Source organism: Macrobrachium nipponense, chromosome 19 (genome assembly GCF_015104395.2).
Source record: "Macrobrachium nipponense isolate FS-2020 chromosome 19, ASM1510439v2, whole genome shotgun sequence".
Lineage (NCBI taxonomy): Eukaryota > Metazoa > Arthropoda > Malacostraca > Decapoda > Palaemonidae > Macrobrachium > Macrobrachium nipponense.
This window is the reverse complement of record NC_061088.1, coordinates 29,468,174-29,488,306: the sequence shown is the minus strand read 5'-3', so window position 1 is coordinate 29,488,306 and position 20,133 is coordinate 29,468,174. Positions and strand designations below refer to the sequence as shown.

At 42.5% G+C, this 20,133-nt stretch overlaps 1 protein-coding gene across 7 annotated transcripts in view; it reads right to left on the bottom strand.

Annotated features, from left to right (window-relative positions):
* LOC135215499 (activin receptor type-2A-like) overlaps window positions 1–20,133 on the bottom strand; it is a 196,444-nt gene that overhangs the window by 122,265 nt on the left and 54,046 nt on the right. For all 7 annotated transcript variants that reach the window (XM_064250280.1, XM_064250291.1, XM_064250309.1 and 4 more), the window contains exon 3: window positions 3,972–4,150. In XM_064250280.1, the coding sequence (XP_064106350.1) occupies window positions 3,972–4,150 (179 nt within the window). The remainder of the gene's footprint in view (window positions 1–3,971; window positions 4,151–20,133) is intronic.

Genomic DNA, 20,133 nt, shown 5'->3' with positions numbered 1-20,133 from the left:
AGATAAAAGGGAATGAGGTATCCCCTCTTGATGATCGCGAGGGACCAGTTGTCCGCCCCCTTTCGTGCCCAGACATCTGCAAAGTTCAGAAGTCTGGCATCCACAGTTGTCTGGAGGACACACGAACTACTTCTTGGCCCTAATAGACCGGGAGAAGGTCCTTCCTCTTCTAGGTGGTCTCGAACCTCTGGAGGAAGAAGAGCGAGACGAAGGTCCTCCTCGAAAGGGTTCTTGCCTACTTTGAGCCTCTTTCTTCGTCTTCTGTTGAAACGAAGGTTTCGGAATTCTAGCCGAGCGAGCTAGCATATCCTGCGTCGCTTTTGCTGATAACGAGCTGGAGATATCATTAATAGTCTTCTTGGGGAAGAGTTGCGGGGAAAGCTGTGAATACAGCAAGGAAGCTCTCTGTGCGTGAGAAACCGCCTTGGTAAGAAAAGAGCAGAAAACGGCCCTCTTCTTTACCACTCCTGCACCAAAAAGTGAAGCAATTTCCCCGGAACCGTCTCTCACTGCCTTGTCCATGCAAGACAGAACTGCGTGGAGGTCTTCAGGCGAAAGAGTGTCTTGTTCTTGAGTCCTCTTAGCCAACACTCCAAGGGTCCAGTCAAGAAAGTTAAAAACTTCTAAGAGTCGGAACATTCCCTTCAGAAGGTGATCCAACTCGCTCATACCCCACGTCGTCTTCGCAGAATTCAGCGCCGAGCGACGTGCGGAATCAACCAACGAAGAGAAGTCCGAGTCTGCAGAAGAGGGAAGAGTTAGACCCAAGGGCTCTCCTGACTCGTACCAGAACCCCATCTTACCCGTCAGCTTGGACGGGGGAAAAGAAAAAACTGTCTTGCCTTTCTCTTCTTTTGAAAGCAACCAGTCGTCAAAGTTCTTCAGAGCCTTCTTCATAGACACTGTAGGCTTCATCTTAACGACTGAAGACTTTTTAGCCGTATTGGTCGTTGAAAATAAGGACGGAGGAGACGGAGGAGCAACGGCCGAAAGAGACTCCCCAAAATCTTGCAAGAGGAGGTCTGTAAGTCTCTTATACGAAGAAACCGAAGCATCCTTGGGCAAATCTTCCTCCGAATCACCAACAAATTCTTCCGAAGAATGACGTCTAGAAGCTCTACTGCCCGGAGGAGAGCTAATCCTTGGAGAGCGCCTGTTCGGAGAGCGCCTACTAGGCGAGCGCCTACTGGGAGAAAAACCACTGGGAGAGCACTTACACGGGGAGCGCCTACCAGGAGAGCGCCTACCAGGAGAGCGCCTACTTTGAGAGCGCCTACTTTGAGAGCGCCTCCCAGGAGAGAACCTACTAGGAGAGCGCCTAGTTGGAGAGCGCCTACTAGGAGAGCGCCTACTTTGAGAGCGCCTCCCAGGAGAGAGCCTACTTGGGGAGTGCCTGCTAGGAGAGCGCCTACTTGGGGAGCGCCTACTAGGAGAGCGCCTACAAGTGGAGGCCCGTCTGTCGGAAACAGATTCTAACTCCACAGAAGAGCGTCTGGATAAGGGAGAGCGCCTATCAGGCTCTCTGCGCCTGCTAGGCTCTTGGCGCCTGCCATCCTAAATACGCCTACCAGGCTCTTGATGCCTATTGAGCTCAAAACCCCTGCCAGGCTCTTGACGCCTGCCACGGGGAGAGAAAACATCCACAGATGAATCCCTGTCAGAAGCGCGGCGCTTACAAGGCTCTGAACGCCTATCCAATCAGGAGTGATCTAACGGAGGAGAAAGCTTCTGTTGCCGCCTACCAGGCTCTTGGCGCCTACTAGGCTCTTGGCGCCTACTAGGCTCTTGGCGCCTACTAGGCTCTTGACGCCTACTAGGCTCCGAGCGTCCGTCAAAAGGAGAGTGGCCACCAGGCGAAGAACTCTTCCTTCGCTCCTGACGAAAACGAGGCTCTTGACGCCTAACTGAAGAGGAGCGGAAATCCTGAGGAGAGAGCCTATCTGGCTCCTTACGCCTTACATGCTCACAACTCTTGCTAGGAAGAGAGGAGAGCCTACTCGGAGAAAGATCCCGAGCTCCAGCCTGCACTTCTGACCTCCTACTAACAGGCTCAAAAGCTTCTCTAGCCAAAGGAGATTTAGCCGAAGGAACATTCTTAGACTTCTTCACCGGAAGTGAGGCGTCCTTCCGACGATGAGAAGTCCCGGCAATAGATTCCGCTAAAGCCGCAATCTGCGCCTGCAGACCCGCCAGGATACGCGCAGGAGATCTCTTAAACTCCTCTACAGGGGACGAAGTCCGAGAGCGAACAGGAGAAGCGTTATCGGACGAAATCTTGGTTCTCTTGCGTTCCACTTCTGGCTCTTCCGCGAAGGATTCGGGGCTGGAAGGAAGGGCGCAAGGATCCTTCCAGGGCCTCTTGAGAGGGCGAGACGACTCCGAGGCGCTCCATCTACGCTGAGGAGAAGGCGACGAAGAGGACGAGAAGCACTGGCGCAATAACTCCTCCTTGGTTCGATCCAAGGCAGCCTGGGAACGAGCAACAGGAACTGCCGAGGGGACGCCTGACCGGTGGGGGTTCTCCCTAACCTTCCTGCGGCTTTCGACTTTCCTCCTCCACTGGGTCTGGGAGTCTGGAAGAGGTCTAGGCCTGGAAGCGTAGTGAGCCGGTCAGACGCACCCTCCACTGCACTAGGGGCACTGCACTGATCACTTGCACTATCATCACTCTTACCTTGTCGAGAGCGAGCGAGGCTCTCCTTACTCCTGATCGAGGCTCTCCCAGAAGCAACATCCGAAAAACGATCTTCGGGTTCAAAGCTGGGCGCAGGGGCTGAAACTGGAGAAGGAACTACTTCTACTACAGGATTCTCAGCGTCAACTTCACTCACCCTCGATCTACTAGAACTCTTTGAAGAAGCCTTGCGCACCCTATCCTTCTCTAACTTTCTCACATAAGAAGAAAGAGCCTTCCAACCATCCTCATCCAAATTCTCACACTCTTTGCAAGGGTTAATAAAAGAGCATTCATTCCCTCTACAAGACGCACATACCGAGTGAGGATCTAATGCAGCTTTAGGAAGCCTAACTTTACATTCCTTCTCTGAACAAACCCTAAATAAACTAGGTTTCTTAACTTCAGAATCATCCATGATTATAGATATTGTAAGAGAAATCCAAAAGAAAAATAAAAAAAACAGTCCAAAAAGCGTATGCCAAGCCAACAAACAAAGGGTACTTCACCAAAATCCAAATCGTCGGCAACGAGAACGAATTTTAACTATCGTAAGGACTGAACAACAGGTGTTGTCCAGCCGGCGACAGAAAATAATCTGACAAGAAAGGGGGACTGGTTCTTACACCCGCCTCCCAGCGGCGGGTAAGGTAGATCACCTGACCTACCTGTAGCGTGTGCCGCGAGTTTTGAATTTTCTGTCGTGACGTCAGAGACCTAAGCTAAGTATATATCTGGCAGGGAAGTTCATGTACAAAAATATAATGTAGACAGCTTCCAGATAATTCACTAAACCAAACATACAAATAGTGAACAATGAGAAAATATAAACAAAAGAACAATAGCACATACCAGGAGTGGACATATGTGAACATTAGAGCAGTTGAAAAAAGCAAGGGTAAAAGCAAGTAAGTAGAAAGGTTTCCACTGTCACTCACTGACAACTAGACACAAAATTCCCTGAAATACCTTGTTAGCCAGCTTTAATGGCAAACCAGTTTGCATCAAAGGTATGTGTAATAGTTGGAGCACATGCTGTTTCATGTTGGCAATGTTTACTTTGGCACATCCACACCCCTACTACATACTGATGCTGCTTCATAATGCATATCATCAATAAATTCCCTAAAATATGCATACAATAACAATGTGCTACCATATGAGTTCAATAGCATTATAGTTAAGTACTTTGGAACCATGTACAGGTATACCAGTTGAGGATCCGTGTAACAATAATTTACAGTATTTGAATGTATATAATCCTCATTAAATAAGTTCTCAAAAAAGCATTACATACCTTCCCATCATTCTCTGTCCAAACAACAAAACAGTATTCCTCTTTCTCGGATTCCTCCTTTGGGCAAGTTTCTGTTTCTGTTCCAGAACACACTGAGGGCTTGGGGCCTTCCTTTGAGCATAAAGTGCTGTTGTACACCTCACAATGCATTGTACTTTTAGCTTCACTTGTAGCTGTAGCTGAAAATGTGCATAACAATTATTAGAAAAATAGATTAAGGCCAACCCTTCCAGTCCATGACTGAATACTAAATTCATAAAACCATTCTCTATTTGCATTTAATGACCTAATGTACAGAATAATTTGAAACTGCTGTTGTCAGAGGACCAATTTCATTCACTCTATGACACAGGCTTCTAATGCTCTACCTGTGTCCATTACCCTTGCCTATGGGAGTTTCCATTCTTCAAAAGAAGTTTGTTACAACCTACAGGGTTAATCCTTCTCTTTCCACTTCCGTGGTTTCTCAAAAAAATTGCCATAAAAGTACCATCCCTACAAAATAAACTAAAAAGAGAATTAGTTCTAATTAATTACTATTTGCCTAATTATTCCTTATTATTAAAAACTTTCCCCTTTCTATAAGATAGCCTCACTTTCTTCTTCCAAAAACCTGTGCATGTGTTAACTTCAAGAAACACAATGAAAACTACAACAAACAACTGAAGATTCCAGGGCAAAGGTTTAACATATTTCCTTAATTCTCAACTATGCCACTTAACATTTTAAGCCCATTCTTGTCAACTGTTGTTGGTTCAAATTAATCCTAAGAGCTGGGCTAAAAATAAACCTATGCAACACCCCTGGGCGGAGAAACTTTGAGGTCAGCCAATTTAAGAAAAAACACATCAATGGAAAGAGGAAGATAGATATCCATATGCACATGGTTTAACAGAAAAAAAAATTTCCTACCTTCTATGAGAAGTTGCAAATGACTATTTACAACCCCTTGTAGGGCCTCTTTTACAATTTATTTTATTTTGTTAAATCATAATTACAGTTCACACATTACCATAACAGAATAGAACTAAATTTAGTAAAAAATTCCGAGTATATCTGTTGTAAAATATTTATATAAATTTACAGAGATCAAGGATGCAGTAATTTTTTTTTAATTATACATGTCTTTTCTAATATTTCTGTGCACTTTTCTTTGCAAAATTAAATTTATAACTGACATACCATCTTAAAAGATAAGAACTAAAACCAACAGCAAGCCCTGGTTATATTTATGTGCAATTATATAAAAAGACATCATGTGAGAGAGAGAAGTGGTACACGTTCCCTTCAAGTCAAGATCACAACTAACTCAAGAGCCACCTACTTTGTTGATCTTAGCCAGTCTAAAAGTTGCCATTAGTGAATTTATGGGCTACAGAAGTAATGAAACCTCTTCCCTGCCCGATTCCCCCAAAATCAATGGTGCGTAATACTGATGCTCACCATGAGTGAATCTGTCCACCTACCCAAACCTGTTATTGCCACTCATATGAGGGTATCCATCCATTTAAGGTTAAGGCAATCAGACATGAACTGGATAAACATGGGTGGCTACTTTTAAGTCTATCAATTGGTTTTGTTAAATGAGACACTACTACTATCTACTTTTGAGTTAGTACACACCAAAATTATTTTAATCTCCTAAGCATGCCACTCACAATGTTCCTAATCCTGCCAAAAGACTATAATTACTGAATATTCTTAGTACAGCTGTCTTGAGAGGTAATCATTATGGTCACATTTAAAAAAAGAAAGTCTTCCATACTTGATTTGACTATTCATATTCAGTTGCTGCGTAGTTTTCCTAAAGCAGCAACCTGCTCTTTAAGTACAGAACTATACTGTTTGCACTGAAAAAGTTTGGGTATCATATTACAAACCTACCAATTTTTACCATCTCAATCAAGGTCTGATTAACCAGGTATATCAAATTTCCCAACATCGTTTTTTTTTTTTTTTTCTTGAAAGAAAGTCTCAAATATTTACCATGCCTTCAAGAGACTGTAGATAAAATTTTTCACAGAACTATCCTAACCCTAGGGGAAGGTTATCTTCACTAGACAATAATCAGAACTCATGTATCATCAGGACTTCTCAATGATGTGTACAATAAGCTTTTACTTAAAGGAGTAAATGAACACCTTGCCCCCAGACTGCAACAAACTGGCAAGAGAAGAAGCACTCACAAGCCCTTCTGGGGACCTGTCAGACGCAATCTTGGCAATGACTGTTGACCACAAGTCCAACCATGACAGTCTGAAACATGGAGGCTACCGTAGAGTCCAAAGCCGAGGCATCCTGCGGAGACAAGGATGGTGCCACAAACATATATTGTCTGGGTTAAGACAACGAGGCAGCAAGCAGGCAGAGTTCATAGCATAATACTTCCTATGCCTCGTGAGTGGTGGAGGAAACAACTTGGAAGAACCCCTTGACCGAAGAGACCCATCCCGATCTGACAGAGACGTTTAACCGAAGAGACCCATCCCGATCTGACAGAGACGTTTACCTTTTGCAAGACCGACTGGAGATGCCCCGATAAGGGAAGCTGAAACGACGACTCAGGATCTTGCGCCTTAAGATCCTTACGACGACGAATAGCCCCTGGTGCAGAAGAAGCAGAAGAATCAGCAACATGCACACGTATGTGCGAGCTTGCAACACGTCTCGAAGAGGAGGATGATGCAGCCACAGCAGATTGCACCGGGGACAAAACACTAACTCTCTTCCTCACTTGTTGACGAAGAAAAGACAAAGTCCTTAACCCTCCAACACTTGATACGCCAATGCAGCGGAGATGGGGGGGGATGGAGGAGATGATAACAGCACTTATTCCTTACACATCCTCTTGGCAGCAAGGGGAGGGGGCGATGCAACACTTGCTCACAGCCTTCTCAGCTGACAAGGTAGCAAACCTATCATCCAAAACAGAGTCCTATCTCCTAAGAACCTCCTGACATAAAGCCTCAGACGGATTCGCAAGAGAGGACGCAGATGACACAGAAGGAAGAGGATGTGTCCTAGATGGCAGCGATTACGTCACAGGAGCAAACAATGATGACACAGAGAAGCAAGGCAGCGCAGCAGCCCCAACTGATGATGCCGACATAGCAGGGAGAGATGACACTGAGGGAACTGGGAGTGACGTCACCGATGTAACTAGGAGAGATGGTACTGGGAGTGACATAACCAGCGGCACTGAGAGACACATTGCGGCCTCCCCTGACCCGAGCTAGTGGCAGGTGTCACTGGCAGAGTGATACAAAATGGCTGACCCCGTCCACCAACATAGAGAAAGCCAGGGGAGGAGGGAGAGCTGGGGGGGGGGGGGTAGCTGAGGAGGGAGGCGAGCATCCATTATTTTTATTATTATTATTATTATTATTATTATTATTATCATCATCATCATTTCGGAGACCCTCTCGTAGACATGTTTTGTTAAAAATGACTGCTGCTTCAGCACTATTAATCTTATAAAGAGTCTTCTCTATCTTTCTGATGACGGCTTTCTCGTTGTTGCTTAGACTGGCGAGCAACGCACCAAAGGGCATTGTAAAATTCGGTTGAGTCATTTGATTTATTATTGCTTATACAATTCTCTCTCTCTCTCTCTCTAACGCGACGTTTCCTCCTGATCGACAGGACATTATCAAGCGATAACTGCCGAGGGACTGAATTCCAGTGGCAAGTCCATCTCCTTTTATCGTGGTGTTGCGAGCTCTTGAGTACGGTCAGAGCACCTCTCCGGCAGGACGGGTTTTCATTGGTTCCCAGGAAGGTGACTCATACGGCGGGCGTTGACGAGTCTTGCAGACCTTCTCAGGTGGGGGGTATCACCGGGAGCCTCTTGATTGGCTTCTACCTGAGTGACGTCACCCCTGGTATTATTCTCATGTCCGGTGTTTGTTTCATGCGCGCTGGTACTTTCGTTAGGGGGGGAGGCTTGTTGGAAATGTGGGATGTTGCAACTGCTAGACTTCAGTGTGCATGAAGTACTGAGTTTGCATCATTATTTCTATGAAGGTTTAGATGAACTCAACAGTGTAGACCTTCTCAGGTGGGGGGTATCACCGGGAGCCTCTTGATTGGCTTCTACCTGAGTGACGTCACCCCTGGTATTATTCTCATGTCCGGTGTTTGCTTCATGCGCACTGGTACTTTCGTTAGGGGGGAGGCTTGTTGGAAATGTGGGATGTTGCAACTGCATGAAGTACTGAGTTTGCATCATTATTTCTATGAAGGTTTAGATGAACTCAACAGTGTAGGAGCCCCCCCCCCAAAAAAAAAAAAAAAAAAAATTAAAAAAAAAAAAAAAAAAAAAATTAAAGTAAATTGTATTTTTCCCAACTATACAAAACCTGAGGTCCTTTACATTAAAAATACCTTCAGCAAAGCTGGAAACAGCTGCTAGACTTTATAGCAAGGTAGTTCAGTAGTTGAACTACTGCCCAGGTGGAGGAAGATTCCACTTTGCTTTTGGCCCAGGAATAACAGAATGTGGGGTGGCATGAGGTGGGCTGAATGTGTAAATGACCTCAGGTTTGTATAGTTAAGAAAAATACAATTTACTTTAAAAAAATACTGTGATTTGTTCCTACTCAGTATACAAATTATAAGTCCTTACAATTGGAGGGAGGTTTCTGATATAAGTCTCCTGAGGCGACTCGAGCTTGCTACCTTTGAACCCTGGTCGTACGAGCTGGGGAATGAATCGCACCTCTGATGAGCCGATTGGAGTATGCGAACTGCAAGATCATTCTTCAATCATCTGGGCTTTCCTCCTATGGAGGGTGAGACATTTTCATAAGAGAAAACAAACTTCAATTAATCTGACAGGCAATGACAGTAAAGGCAAAATACAAGTAGTGGGTTTGTCTTATTGTCCGCTTTTCCTCCCCTTGCAGGAGGAAAACGGATGTTTCTATTGTCTTTGACAAAATAATGGATACTCCATTATGGCCCTAACCTCCATCATAGCCATTTCCAGCATTTGACAGCCATTCTGCTCTCTGCCCAAGGGAGGTGAAGGATGGAGGAAGAAGGAGAAGGGAGCCAGTCATATACAATCACACATCTAATGCACGATACTAATCTGATCTGTTAGAGGAGCTGGTTACACTTGTTGAGCACCCAGCATAGTTCCCAAGGAAAAAGTGTCATAGGATGTGTGTGCAACATCCTGGAGGTAGGAGGTAAAAGGAGGTGAAGGTGGTGTGCCTCGACAACACCCTGTCTTTTAGTACCTGGTGTGCATACAGATTCTTCCGGAACACGAAGTAGGGGCAATGCACCTGACCTTGTGGGCCCTTGGTCTGAGGTTATCGGTGTTGTCAACTCCAGCAATCGAGTATGCCCTTTGGATCACCTCACAAAGTCAGAAGGAAGGAAATTGTGTTCTTGGACACCTCTTTCTTGGACGAGGCAGTACCAACAAAGCCATCAACACTCAGGCCGGAGGTGCCAAGTCCTCTTCAGCACCGCAGCACTTGAACAGGACTCAGCATCTCATCAGCATCATTACCTACAAAGTCCTCTGAGGAGGGGACCTTTAAGGACTTAAACCTGGTGTCATTTTTGAGTCTTTGCTAAAAGTTTGGGAAGGAATCTAGCGTAACCGATCCCCATCCCCTAGTGTTTCATATTGAAAGAAAGCCCATGGAGTTCACCTACTCTCTTCGCCGATGCCAGGCCGAGCAGGAAGATGGTCTTGAGTGCCGGATCCCTGTCAGACGACTCCCGTAAAGGAGCACGAGTCAGACTCCTTAGAAAAAGTACTGTCCCACACAGGGGGCCTATGAATCCTGCATGGGCAAGACTTGTCGAAGCTTCTCAACAAGTTGGATATCTCCAGAGACGAGGTAAAATCTACTCCTTTCAGCCACAGGACTAGGCTGAGAGCAGCCCTGATAGCCCTTTACTGCTGAAACAGAGAGAAGTTTCTCTCACCGAAGGAAGACGAGGAACCTAGCGGCCTGCTGAAGAGTGGCTCCGACAGGAGAGACACCCCTTCGATGACACCAACCGCATAAAGGCGGCCATACACGTACATGACTGGCACGCTGATTTCATAGCAACTGGGGCGAACTGGTCAGTCTTTATCGTGTATGGGGGCTATTGATGCCAGTCCTGTCCCGTCGTCATTTCAGCATGTTGAACTGACTGGCGCGTCGCGACTAGCGCGGTGGGTGTTGGGGAGGACGGAGGCAAAGTTTCAACATGTACAATACCTTATTTCCTCGTGGGAGTCAGGGCAGTACTGCTGTTGTGAAAGGATGTCGCAGTCAGTTAAGTATTTATCTCACGATTTCATTCTGATTTTTTTGGACTTGTACAGAGCACTATGTACCGTGCTTTTGGAAAATACGAAGTCCGGATTATTCCAATTAAGTAAAAAGACAAGCAGCTTATCAGCAATTACTGGAATTATGTAAAAAAAATAGATAAAGATGCAAACAGCTTTTGTGAAAGCCAAAACTGCCAGCCTTTCATGGTATCTTTTGACTAATATGAATTAGTTTTACAATTAATTTGTGAAACGTTTTAAAGGATAAACGTGGCGATAAAAACATTAACATTCTTAAACAACTGTGAATTTCACTAGTAAAACATTTAAGAGGAAATCTGTCCATATCACACCTTTCATCGATATTCAAATTCATTCTTCTCCAGAGTCAAATTAGATTCCTGTTATACGAAGTAAAGTATGTTTAAGAATGATACATTCCATATCACCTTGAGAGAGAATGAGAGAAACATTCTGAAATGCAGGTAAACCTTTGGGTAGGTTAAATAAAATGAAAAAGCTGAAAAGCATATTGTATATTCAGAGGTCCTCCTAAACTATATGAATGGATTCTGTTACCCGATTACTGTACCTGAAGCAGCAATCAAAATTGGGAACACCCCAGTCATCATCAGCCATTCTTAAATAATTTCTATAATCTTCCGGGTTATTTTCCTTTAATTCTTTCATGTAAGTCATATGGTAAAACCTCTCTTTATTAGCCATGGTTTCACCCATACTTTACGATTTTTCTTGCATATTTCATGCTTGTATTCGTCTTGCAGGAGTGCTATTATCATTATTGCGCTTATCGTCCTTTTACTTGGTGTCATGATTTAAAAACACTCACTATATCAGGACACTACAGGACTAAAAGGAACACGGCCACTGCATATTAACTCTGCCCTCTCAAAATATGCGTAGAGCAAGTCCTCTGCGTGTATGGGCAATACCCAAGCGGACTGGAGCGCGCACTAATCCTGGCAGGACAAACCCCATGCCAGTCGCGTACGTGTATGGCCGCCTTAAGAAGGCCCACTTCCCCTGGTATACAGCTGCAGAGGACTGCCTGAGGTATCCAGACATCTCTGTTGAAGTGCAGAATGAAAAGCCTCTCACTCACAAGTGATGGTGGATAACCTCCAACCATGAAGAGCCAGGACCTGCACTGCTTGATGGTACTGCTCTACGTGTGGTTGCCAAAGGAAGTCATGCCAATGGGGCAACTCTCTTGGTGCCTCATAAAGAAGGACCAGCAGATCGCGATACCAAATGGCCTGAAGCCATTTGGGAGCTACCAGAATCATTCTGAAATTTGGGGTGGTCTGCACCCTGCTGATCACCTTGTGAATCAGACTGAATGGAGGAAGATGTAGATGTCGAAGTTGTCCCGCAGGTGCTGGAATGAGTCTTCTGCAAGCGCCCATGGATCCAGTATGACTGAACAGAATACCTGAAGTTTTCTGCTGGTGACAAACAAGTCTATTGCTGGTGGTTCCCACAGGTCAAACAACCTATTAACTACATCCTGGTGTAGGGACCACTGTGTCCCTATCGCCTGATTCTCGTGGCCAAGTTTGTTTGCAACTACATTCCTTCTGCCCTGAATGTAACTAGCTGACAACTCCAAGTGAGACACCGCCCACTTCGTGTACCTGCATTGTCAAATGATGGAGCTGTCCTGAAATTCTTGAAAGGTCAGAAAGGCCGCATTGAGTTCCAGGATGTTTATGTGGAGGTCTCTGTTGTGTCGGTCCCACACCCGCAAGGTCAACAACTCATCTAGGTGTGCGCCCCATCCCTCAGTCGGTGCATCCAACACAAAATCATGTCAGGAGGGGGAGTATGCAGGGATACTCCTATCAAGACATTGCTGTAGTCTAGCCAGCAAATCCAAGTCCCTCATCACCTCCTCCAATAGAGGAATGAGGAAAGATTGAGAATCTTGAGACAGACCAGTAACCCCTCATTTTCCACTGAAGAGAGCGCAGATGGAGACATTCATGAGGGACCAGCTTCTCCAAAGAAGACAGGTGATTGACTATGACTTACCATTGTTATGCTGGTTGTTCCCACTGAGTTGGGAACAGCTGCACTACTCTCCTGAACTTCCTGATGTGAGTCTGAGGGGAAGGCTCTTGCTGCTACCATATTGATCAGCATGCCCAGGTACTTTATCCTCCGCTTGGGTATGAGATCTGACTTCTCAAAGTTTATTACAATCCCGAGGGTACAGCAAACCTCAAGAAGTCAATCCCTGTCCTGAAGCAACTGCGACCGGAAACTGGCCAGGAATAACCAATTGTAGAGATACCTCAACAGATGTATCCCGTGAATGGGCCCAAGCCGAGACGAGCGTGAACTTTCTCATGAACACCTTAGGAGCAGTTGAAAAGTCAAAAACAAAGTGCCTTTAACTGAAATACCGTCCGCCGAGGATAAAGTGAAGGTACTTCTGAGAAGATTGATGGATGGGTATTTGGAAATAGCATGCATCCTTCAGAGCCACTGTCAGCATGTCATTCTACTTGACAGAGGCCAGCACTGAACATGCTGTCTCTGTCATGAACAGAGTCTGGCAAATGAATTGGTTCAAGGGAGAAGGTCTATGACCGGTCTCCAACTTCCCCGAAACTTTCTCTACGAGAAATACGTAGCTGTAAAAGCCCAGGGACTAGTCTAAGACGACTGGTATCACGCCCTTGGTCAGCATGGCTTGTAATTCTACTTTGAGTGCCATGTCTTTCAACAAAACGTGTACATAAGCTTGAAGATGGACCGGGAGATTGGTCAGGGGATGCCTAGACTCGAAGGGGAGTAAATATCCCTCCCGAAGAATATCCACTACCCAGGTCTTGGCTTTGTATTGTTGCCAAGTTGACCAATGGGATGACAGGCACTCACCAGCAATGGCAGCAGCTGGAGGGGAATGCCACCCTTAGCGTTTCCCTTTCTTCTTCTCTTTGCTATCATTACCTACCTTCCCTGAGGAAGAGGAGGGCTGAAAGGGATGACTCTGAGCAGAAGAGGAAGATGATGAATGCTGGAGTTTTACTCAAGAACCCTCAAAGCTGAGTTTTCTTAGGCCTGAGGAAGAGGTAGCTGACCCGAAGGCTGGGCTGCAGTGACACGCAAAGGTCCTGGAGACCAGGACACTGCCTGGCGGATAAGGCGGTCATTATCAACTCTACACTTGTCCACCGCAGCAACAACCATCTCTCTAAGAGAGAGGGAGGAACAACCCAGCAGCGGTCCATTCCTTAGGGTCACAGTGGACTTGGGTCGCAAGGTCCTAGTTAAGGACTAGGTTCGCCCACAGGTTTCCTGTCTGGTGGGCTAAGTAGGAAACTGCCTTACCTCCAGACTGGCACACACTCACAAACGTGGAATCCTCCCTAGTAACCGAAGCCCCCTGAGAGGGCTGCTTTCTTGGCAACCTAAAGGACCACATGTCCAACCAGGAGACTACCTGAAAGGCTGTCCAAGCGGTAGCTTCCAGGGTCACTGTGTAAGGGCTTTTGATATTTACACAATTGGGAGAGTATGATGTGAAAAAATCTGGAAGCTAATCAATGAGACTCAACTTTTCCTTAACCTACTTTATTTCCTTATTACTACAAAACAAACTTTCATTTTTCTTATCACTATAATTCTTCAAAACTTATCCTCTTGACCCAACATAGCCTAACTTAATTCTTAAATAATACAGCAGTCCGGGACCTTTAAGCAGAACTATTTCTAACTTGAACTACTTAAATTACTCTCACCAACTAAAGAACCTAAACCTAATTCCTAACCCTAACTCAACAGTGTTGCCTTCCCAACTATCAGAAAACCCTTAACCTAAACTAACCCTGCTGTTAGAGTCCTGGTGCTAGGTATGGTTCTGTAGGAAAATTTGAGTATGGAAAGTTTTACTTCAGAAATGTTTAGTAAGTGTCTTAGTAAGTGTTTTTGACTTGGGTGGACATCTGCCATCCGGTAGGTCTTCCGGTTATGATGTCATCAAAGATGGCAGCCGCTCGATTGTGAAAATTGTCATCTCTCTCTTTATACTGGCCCAATTTGAATGAAACTTCAACTATTTCCACTAATTAGAACTTAACAAACTTAATAGAAGAAGGAAGAGTGATGAAAATGTTTGCAAATACTTAAAAGTGTCTAATTCTAAGGTATTATTTTACATTTTTTATGTCCAATTAATATGGCTTTTTTTCCTGCGGGTTGCTGAAATAAAAAGATATGGATATCCTAAAATAGTTTAAAGTGTTAAAGGATGGTGCATCAGACTTCAAACCAGATGAAAAGCCATGTATCATGCATAATAAAAGTGATGGGAGTGTGTCAAGTACTGAAAATGGCAGAAGAAAAATCAGGGCAGCTGCAAAAAATATGCAATGCAATGACATTGTTAATAACCGTTTAAAGGCCCATTAGGTGAGGATGCAGTGTTTTCCTACCATTTAAGTAATGCCTACTATATACAGTAGTACTGTCAAAAGAGGTTCCTTTTAAAGATTCAAAATAAGAAAAAAACAGAATATGAAGATGAAGCAAGGAAACGAGCACGACACCACAGTCCTCAAGCAAGTGTTACATCTTATCTAGACCATTTATGCATTATCTATAACCAGAAATCTCATAAGAAAATTTACCAGAAGTATAGAATAAGTGAGAGCCCAAGAGCTGAAGAGTCTTAAAGCCACTTTGTACTTACAAGATGATGTTTCACTCGCACTTGTCACTTTGCAAAATGTATCAAGTGTTTTTGGGGCCAATTTACTGTGTCAAGTCAATTGTATATCTGGGTATTTACAGAAATAGAAACGGAAACTTCAGTCAGATGGCAAAAGCACACCTCAAGTATCAGAAAAGTTAGTAGAGTTTTCTTTCATAGCTCCTGATATTAAATCTGGTATAGATAAAGTTATGGATACACTCTCAGTTACATTAAAGACCAGTTTAAGGGGGCCGGCCGGAACCCCTATAGTATATGGTGGTATAGGGCGAAAAAAGCAAAGTCGTGAAAAAATTCATGGAGCTTCATATGGCAATTGAGAATACGTATACGAAATATTTCATCAAAATTCCTCTTACTTTCGTAGTTACAGGGTAATTAGTAAACAACTCAATAAGCCTAAAACATTCATTCGTACAAGAAAATGCAATATTTCTTCTGTTATCATAAATTTTAATAATTATTGGCAAAGAAATTGTGAGAAATGGCATCTGTAGAGATTCCGTGGCTCGCAGAAGCGAGTTACTGCGAGTATCTGGTTCAATCATGAATCAAGTAGATTACACGTTCGAGTTTCACCTCGTGACATTCGCTTGCATTTACGTATGTTTATGTATGTTTCGGCAAGAAGTTCATCATGCCAATGAGGAAAAGACAAGGAAAACATCTCGCTAACATACAGACGAAGAAAAATTGCTCAAGTATTATTACAGAATATCGTAATATACGCGTAGTTAGTGAAGAGAGAGGGGAGGGTCGCCTAGTAACGCCCCCTTCTTGCCTGACAGCACACGTCACACTGTGCCCAAGGCTACGATCTTTGAGCAAGAGATCTTCATTTATGATAAATAACATAGTTTTGGTTTTTTAATACCCAAAATGGAATATGAAATTCATAATAATCATGATTTATTAAATTGTCTTTGTAAAAAGAGTACACCTTCGAGTTTCACCTCTGACATTCTCTTGCATTTACGTTTGTTTATCTTTGTTTCGGCAAGAATGTCATCATGCCAAAGAGGAAAATACAAGGAAAACATCTCGCGCTAACATACAGAAGAAAATTCGCTGTAATAAGCCGAGTTAGTGAAGGGGAGAGAGGGGGTTACGTAGGAAGGAGTGCCCCATCTTGCCTCAAGCAGTGCCCCAGGCTACAATATATGAGCAAAGGGATCATCATTTATGATTAAATTATGATAAATAAAATAGTTTTGGTTTATTAATACACAAAAAAGAAATATACAATCATAATAATCATTATTTATTAACTTTGTCTTTATAGAAATACGAAGGAAAACTTTGAACGCCCGTATCTCAAAACTATACTTATTGACCTTCAAAATCTATCTCCTCACTTAGTTTTAAAGCTATAACATTGGAATTTGGTATATAACTCAGAAAGACATTATAGAACAATCAAATAGAGCCCTTTTTTCCAATTTTTGTTTCGTCTTTTTTTTTTTAATTTTCTCATGATTTATAGGGTTTATTTTTTTACCATATTGAAAAATTCATATCTAGCAAAAAAATTACTTTTAGAAAAAAAACTCTCCATTTGATTGGAGGTCTACATCAGGTCTATATATGGTAGTAATCCCAGGTCTCAATATTAAATATCAAGGAAGGAGATAGAATTTGAAAATGTTATTTCGGGATAAATTGCCCTGCGTCACAAAACCAAAGGTCAGAGGCGAAAATCATATGCGGTTTGGAGATGTCCCAAGTCACCTTATTAAGTGGTATGAATGTCAAAGTCCTGTCGTTAAAAAACGGCATTAGCTGGCCGGCCCCCTTAATATACAAAATGAAAATATCAAAGTAAAAAACAAGGAGGTAAAACTACTGTTGAGTGATTACTTTGGAAATGGTATTAAGTTTTTCCAAGACTACTAAGGCTAACAAACCACTCATATTTTTTTCAGGCCTTCAAACAGAAGAGGTAGCAGATGTCATAAGAAGTTGCAAATTTGTTACAGAATATGCTCTTCTTTAAGGGAATCATTGCAAAAGCTAGACTTTGGCCTCAGTGATAAATTTGGTGATGCACAGGACCATAGAAGCTCTTGGACAGAGTCAAAAATACCTGGGATATCAATGAAGTTTTCCAGTACATTATCTAATATAGATGAAAACACAATTGAGGAATGTGAGATCCTTGAAAGTGATGATGAAGAATTGGAGATAAGGAAGTACTCACACCAATGGAATCTTAAAACACAAACTTTATTACAAATATTGTACTATAATATTCATTATGGGGCTAGAAAAATGACAAATTTTTAACCAATTTGTATTTTTCATAACTAACAAACCTGAGGTCTTAACATAGGATAATACTAGCGCCAAGCTGGAAACCAGTAGAATTAAAATTAAACTTGTGAGATCTAGGGACTATTGGCATCTATACCAGGTCACGGGGCATGTAGTACCCAGAATGCCCTCAGCGTCCCGTGACCAGCCAGTTACCTTCCTGCCACCTTTAAGATAGGACGTGATTACTTTATATCTGTTTTAAAGCCCGTTTTAGTTTGCCAGATTTTATTCATAGGTAGGTTTAAGTGTCAGTTACCAGGAAGTCAATCATCACAACCATAACCTTGCAAAGTATATACTTTAAGCAGTGTCCTTCTCAATTTCCAATGCCAAGTCATTTTAAGAGCAATGCCAAGTCATTTTAAGAGCGACTCCTTCATAATTGACGCCTTCGACAACATTGACCACGAGGTGGAAGCTACTTTATCTGGTGTTGGAGGTTCTCATGACACTGTATGTGTGCTCTTCAAAGAAAAAGCACTAGAAATACCAGCAAAACTGTGCTTGTGTGCTTATCAAAGACTGGGGTCTTGGGAGGGATGAAAGCAATTCAAGGGCTTTTTCCATGCCAAAAGTTACAGTTTTATTCAAAACCAGCAAAACATCCAGATCTCTCAAGGAATTACGAAGTTACCTCAGATTTATTTACGATGAATGAGGACGAGTATTAAAATTCATACATGTTATGGCAGTTTTGAAGAATTGCTCATACCATTCTACATAGTTCTGAGATTTTCAATCCAGAAGAAAATCTTGAACAACCTATGTCATCATGGAGTGTATTCAATGCACTTTGCTCAGAAAAAGAGCTACATCAGAAACACGTTGGATTCTTACCAGTAATCCCAAAATTATCATTGAGGCAAAAGCCTAACTTCTGCAATGATTCCCTCAAAGAAGTGCACATTCTGTAACAGGTTTGCAACTTCTTATGACATCTGTTACTTCTTTTGTTTGAAGGCCTGAAAAAAATATATGAGGGGTTTGTTAGCCTTTGTAGGTTTGGAAAACCTTAATGCCATTTCCAAAGTAACCACTCAATAGTAGTTTTAGTTCCTTGTTTTTTACTTTGATATTTTAATTTTGTATATTAAACTGGTCTCTTAATGTCACTGAGGGTGTACAGTGGACCCCCCGTATTCGCGTTCTCCAGATTCGTGGATTTCTCTGGGGAATGTTTTCCTGCATTATTCGCGGAAAATTCGCGCATTCGCGGTATTTTTCTATGATAAATATCCACAAATTCCTGGTTTTTTTTATGAATTTCATCATAAAATGCACTTTTTGTGATAAAACTATTAAAAAAACCAAGTATGAAAATTTTTAGTGGGTTTTTCTTGAGTTTTAACTAACAAAATAGGCTGTTTTTAGCATTTTCATAGGGGTTCCAAACATTCGCGGGTTCTAACTATTCACGGGGGGGTCTGGTACGCATCCCCCGCGAATACGGGGGACCACTGTATCCATAACTTTATCTATACCAGATTTAACATTAGGAGCTATGAAAGAAAACTCTACTACCTTTTCTTATACTTGAGGTGTGCTTTGCCATCTGACTGAAGTTTCCGTTTCTAATTCTGTAAATACCCAGATATACAATTGACGTGACACAGTAAATTGGCCCCAAAAACACTTGATACATCTTGCAAGTGACAAGTGCGAGTGAAAACATCATCTTGTAAGTACAAAGTGGCTTTCAAAGACTCTTCAGCTCTTGGGCTCTCACTTATTCTATACTTCTGGTAAATTTGCTTATGAGATTTCTGGTTACAGATAATGCAGAAATGGTCTAGATAAGAAGTAACACTTGCTTGAGGACTGTGGTGTCGTGATCGTTTCCTTGCTTCATCTTCATATTCTGTTTTTTTTTTTTTTTTTGAATCTTTAAAAGGGACCTCTTTTGACAGTACTGTATATAGTAGGCATTACTTAAATGGTAGAAAAACACTGCAGCCTCGCTTAATGGGCCTTTAAACGGTCATTAACAACGTCATTGCGTATTTTTGCAGCTGCCCTGATTTTTCTTGTCATTTTCAGTACTTGACACACTCCCATCACTTTTACTAAGCATGATACTACATGGCTTTTCATCTGATTTGAAGTCTGATGCACCATCCTTTAACACTTTAAACTATTTTAGGATATCCATATCTTCTTTTCATTTCAGCAACCCGCGGGAAAAAAAGCCACATTAACCGTTAAACACCGAGCCAGTATTTCCGAAAGTGTCTCCTGTATGACGGCGGCGTTCGCGAGTGAGCGCCGAAGCGGAAAAAGTTTTTTTTTTTTCAAAAAATCACAGCACGCTTAATTGTCAAGATTAAGAGTTCAATTTTGGCTCTTTTTTTTTTTTTTGTCATTCCCTGAAGTTTAGTATGCAACCATCAGAAATGAAAAAAATCATTATCATATATAAATACTGGAATATATGACAGCACGAAAAAAAATTCCATATATAATTGTATACCAACTGCACTGTGAGCAAAACGGTTAAAGCTAATGAGTTAATTATTTTTTTGTTGTATTGTGAACTAAATTGCGATGATTTTGGTATATAACAAATTGTAAAACAATCAAAGCAACACAGAGAAAATATTATCACAGTATGATGTATGAATTCGTAACGTGCGGACGTACAAAAAATTAGTTTTAAAAAATTCACCATAAATCTATATATTGTGCTAGAGACTTCCAATTTGTTGCAAAATGAAGGTAATTGATTGAATATTACTAGACTGTAAGTGTTGTAGCTTACAATTGCAGTTTTTGACCATTTCAGTCGAGTTAAAGTTGACCGAAGGTCGAATTTTTTCAATTTATCGTTATTT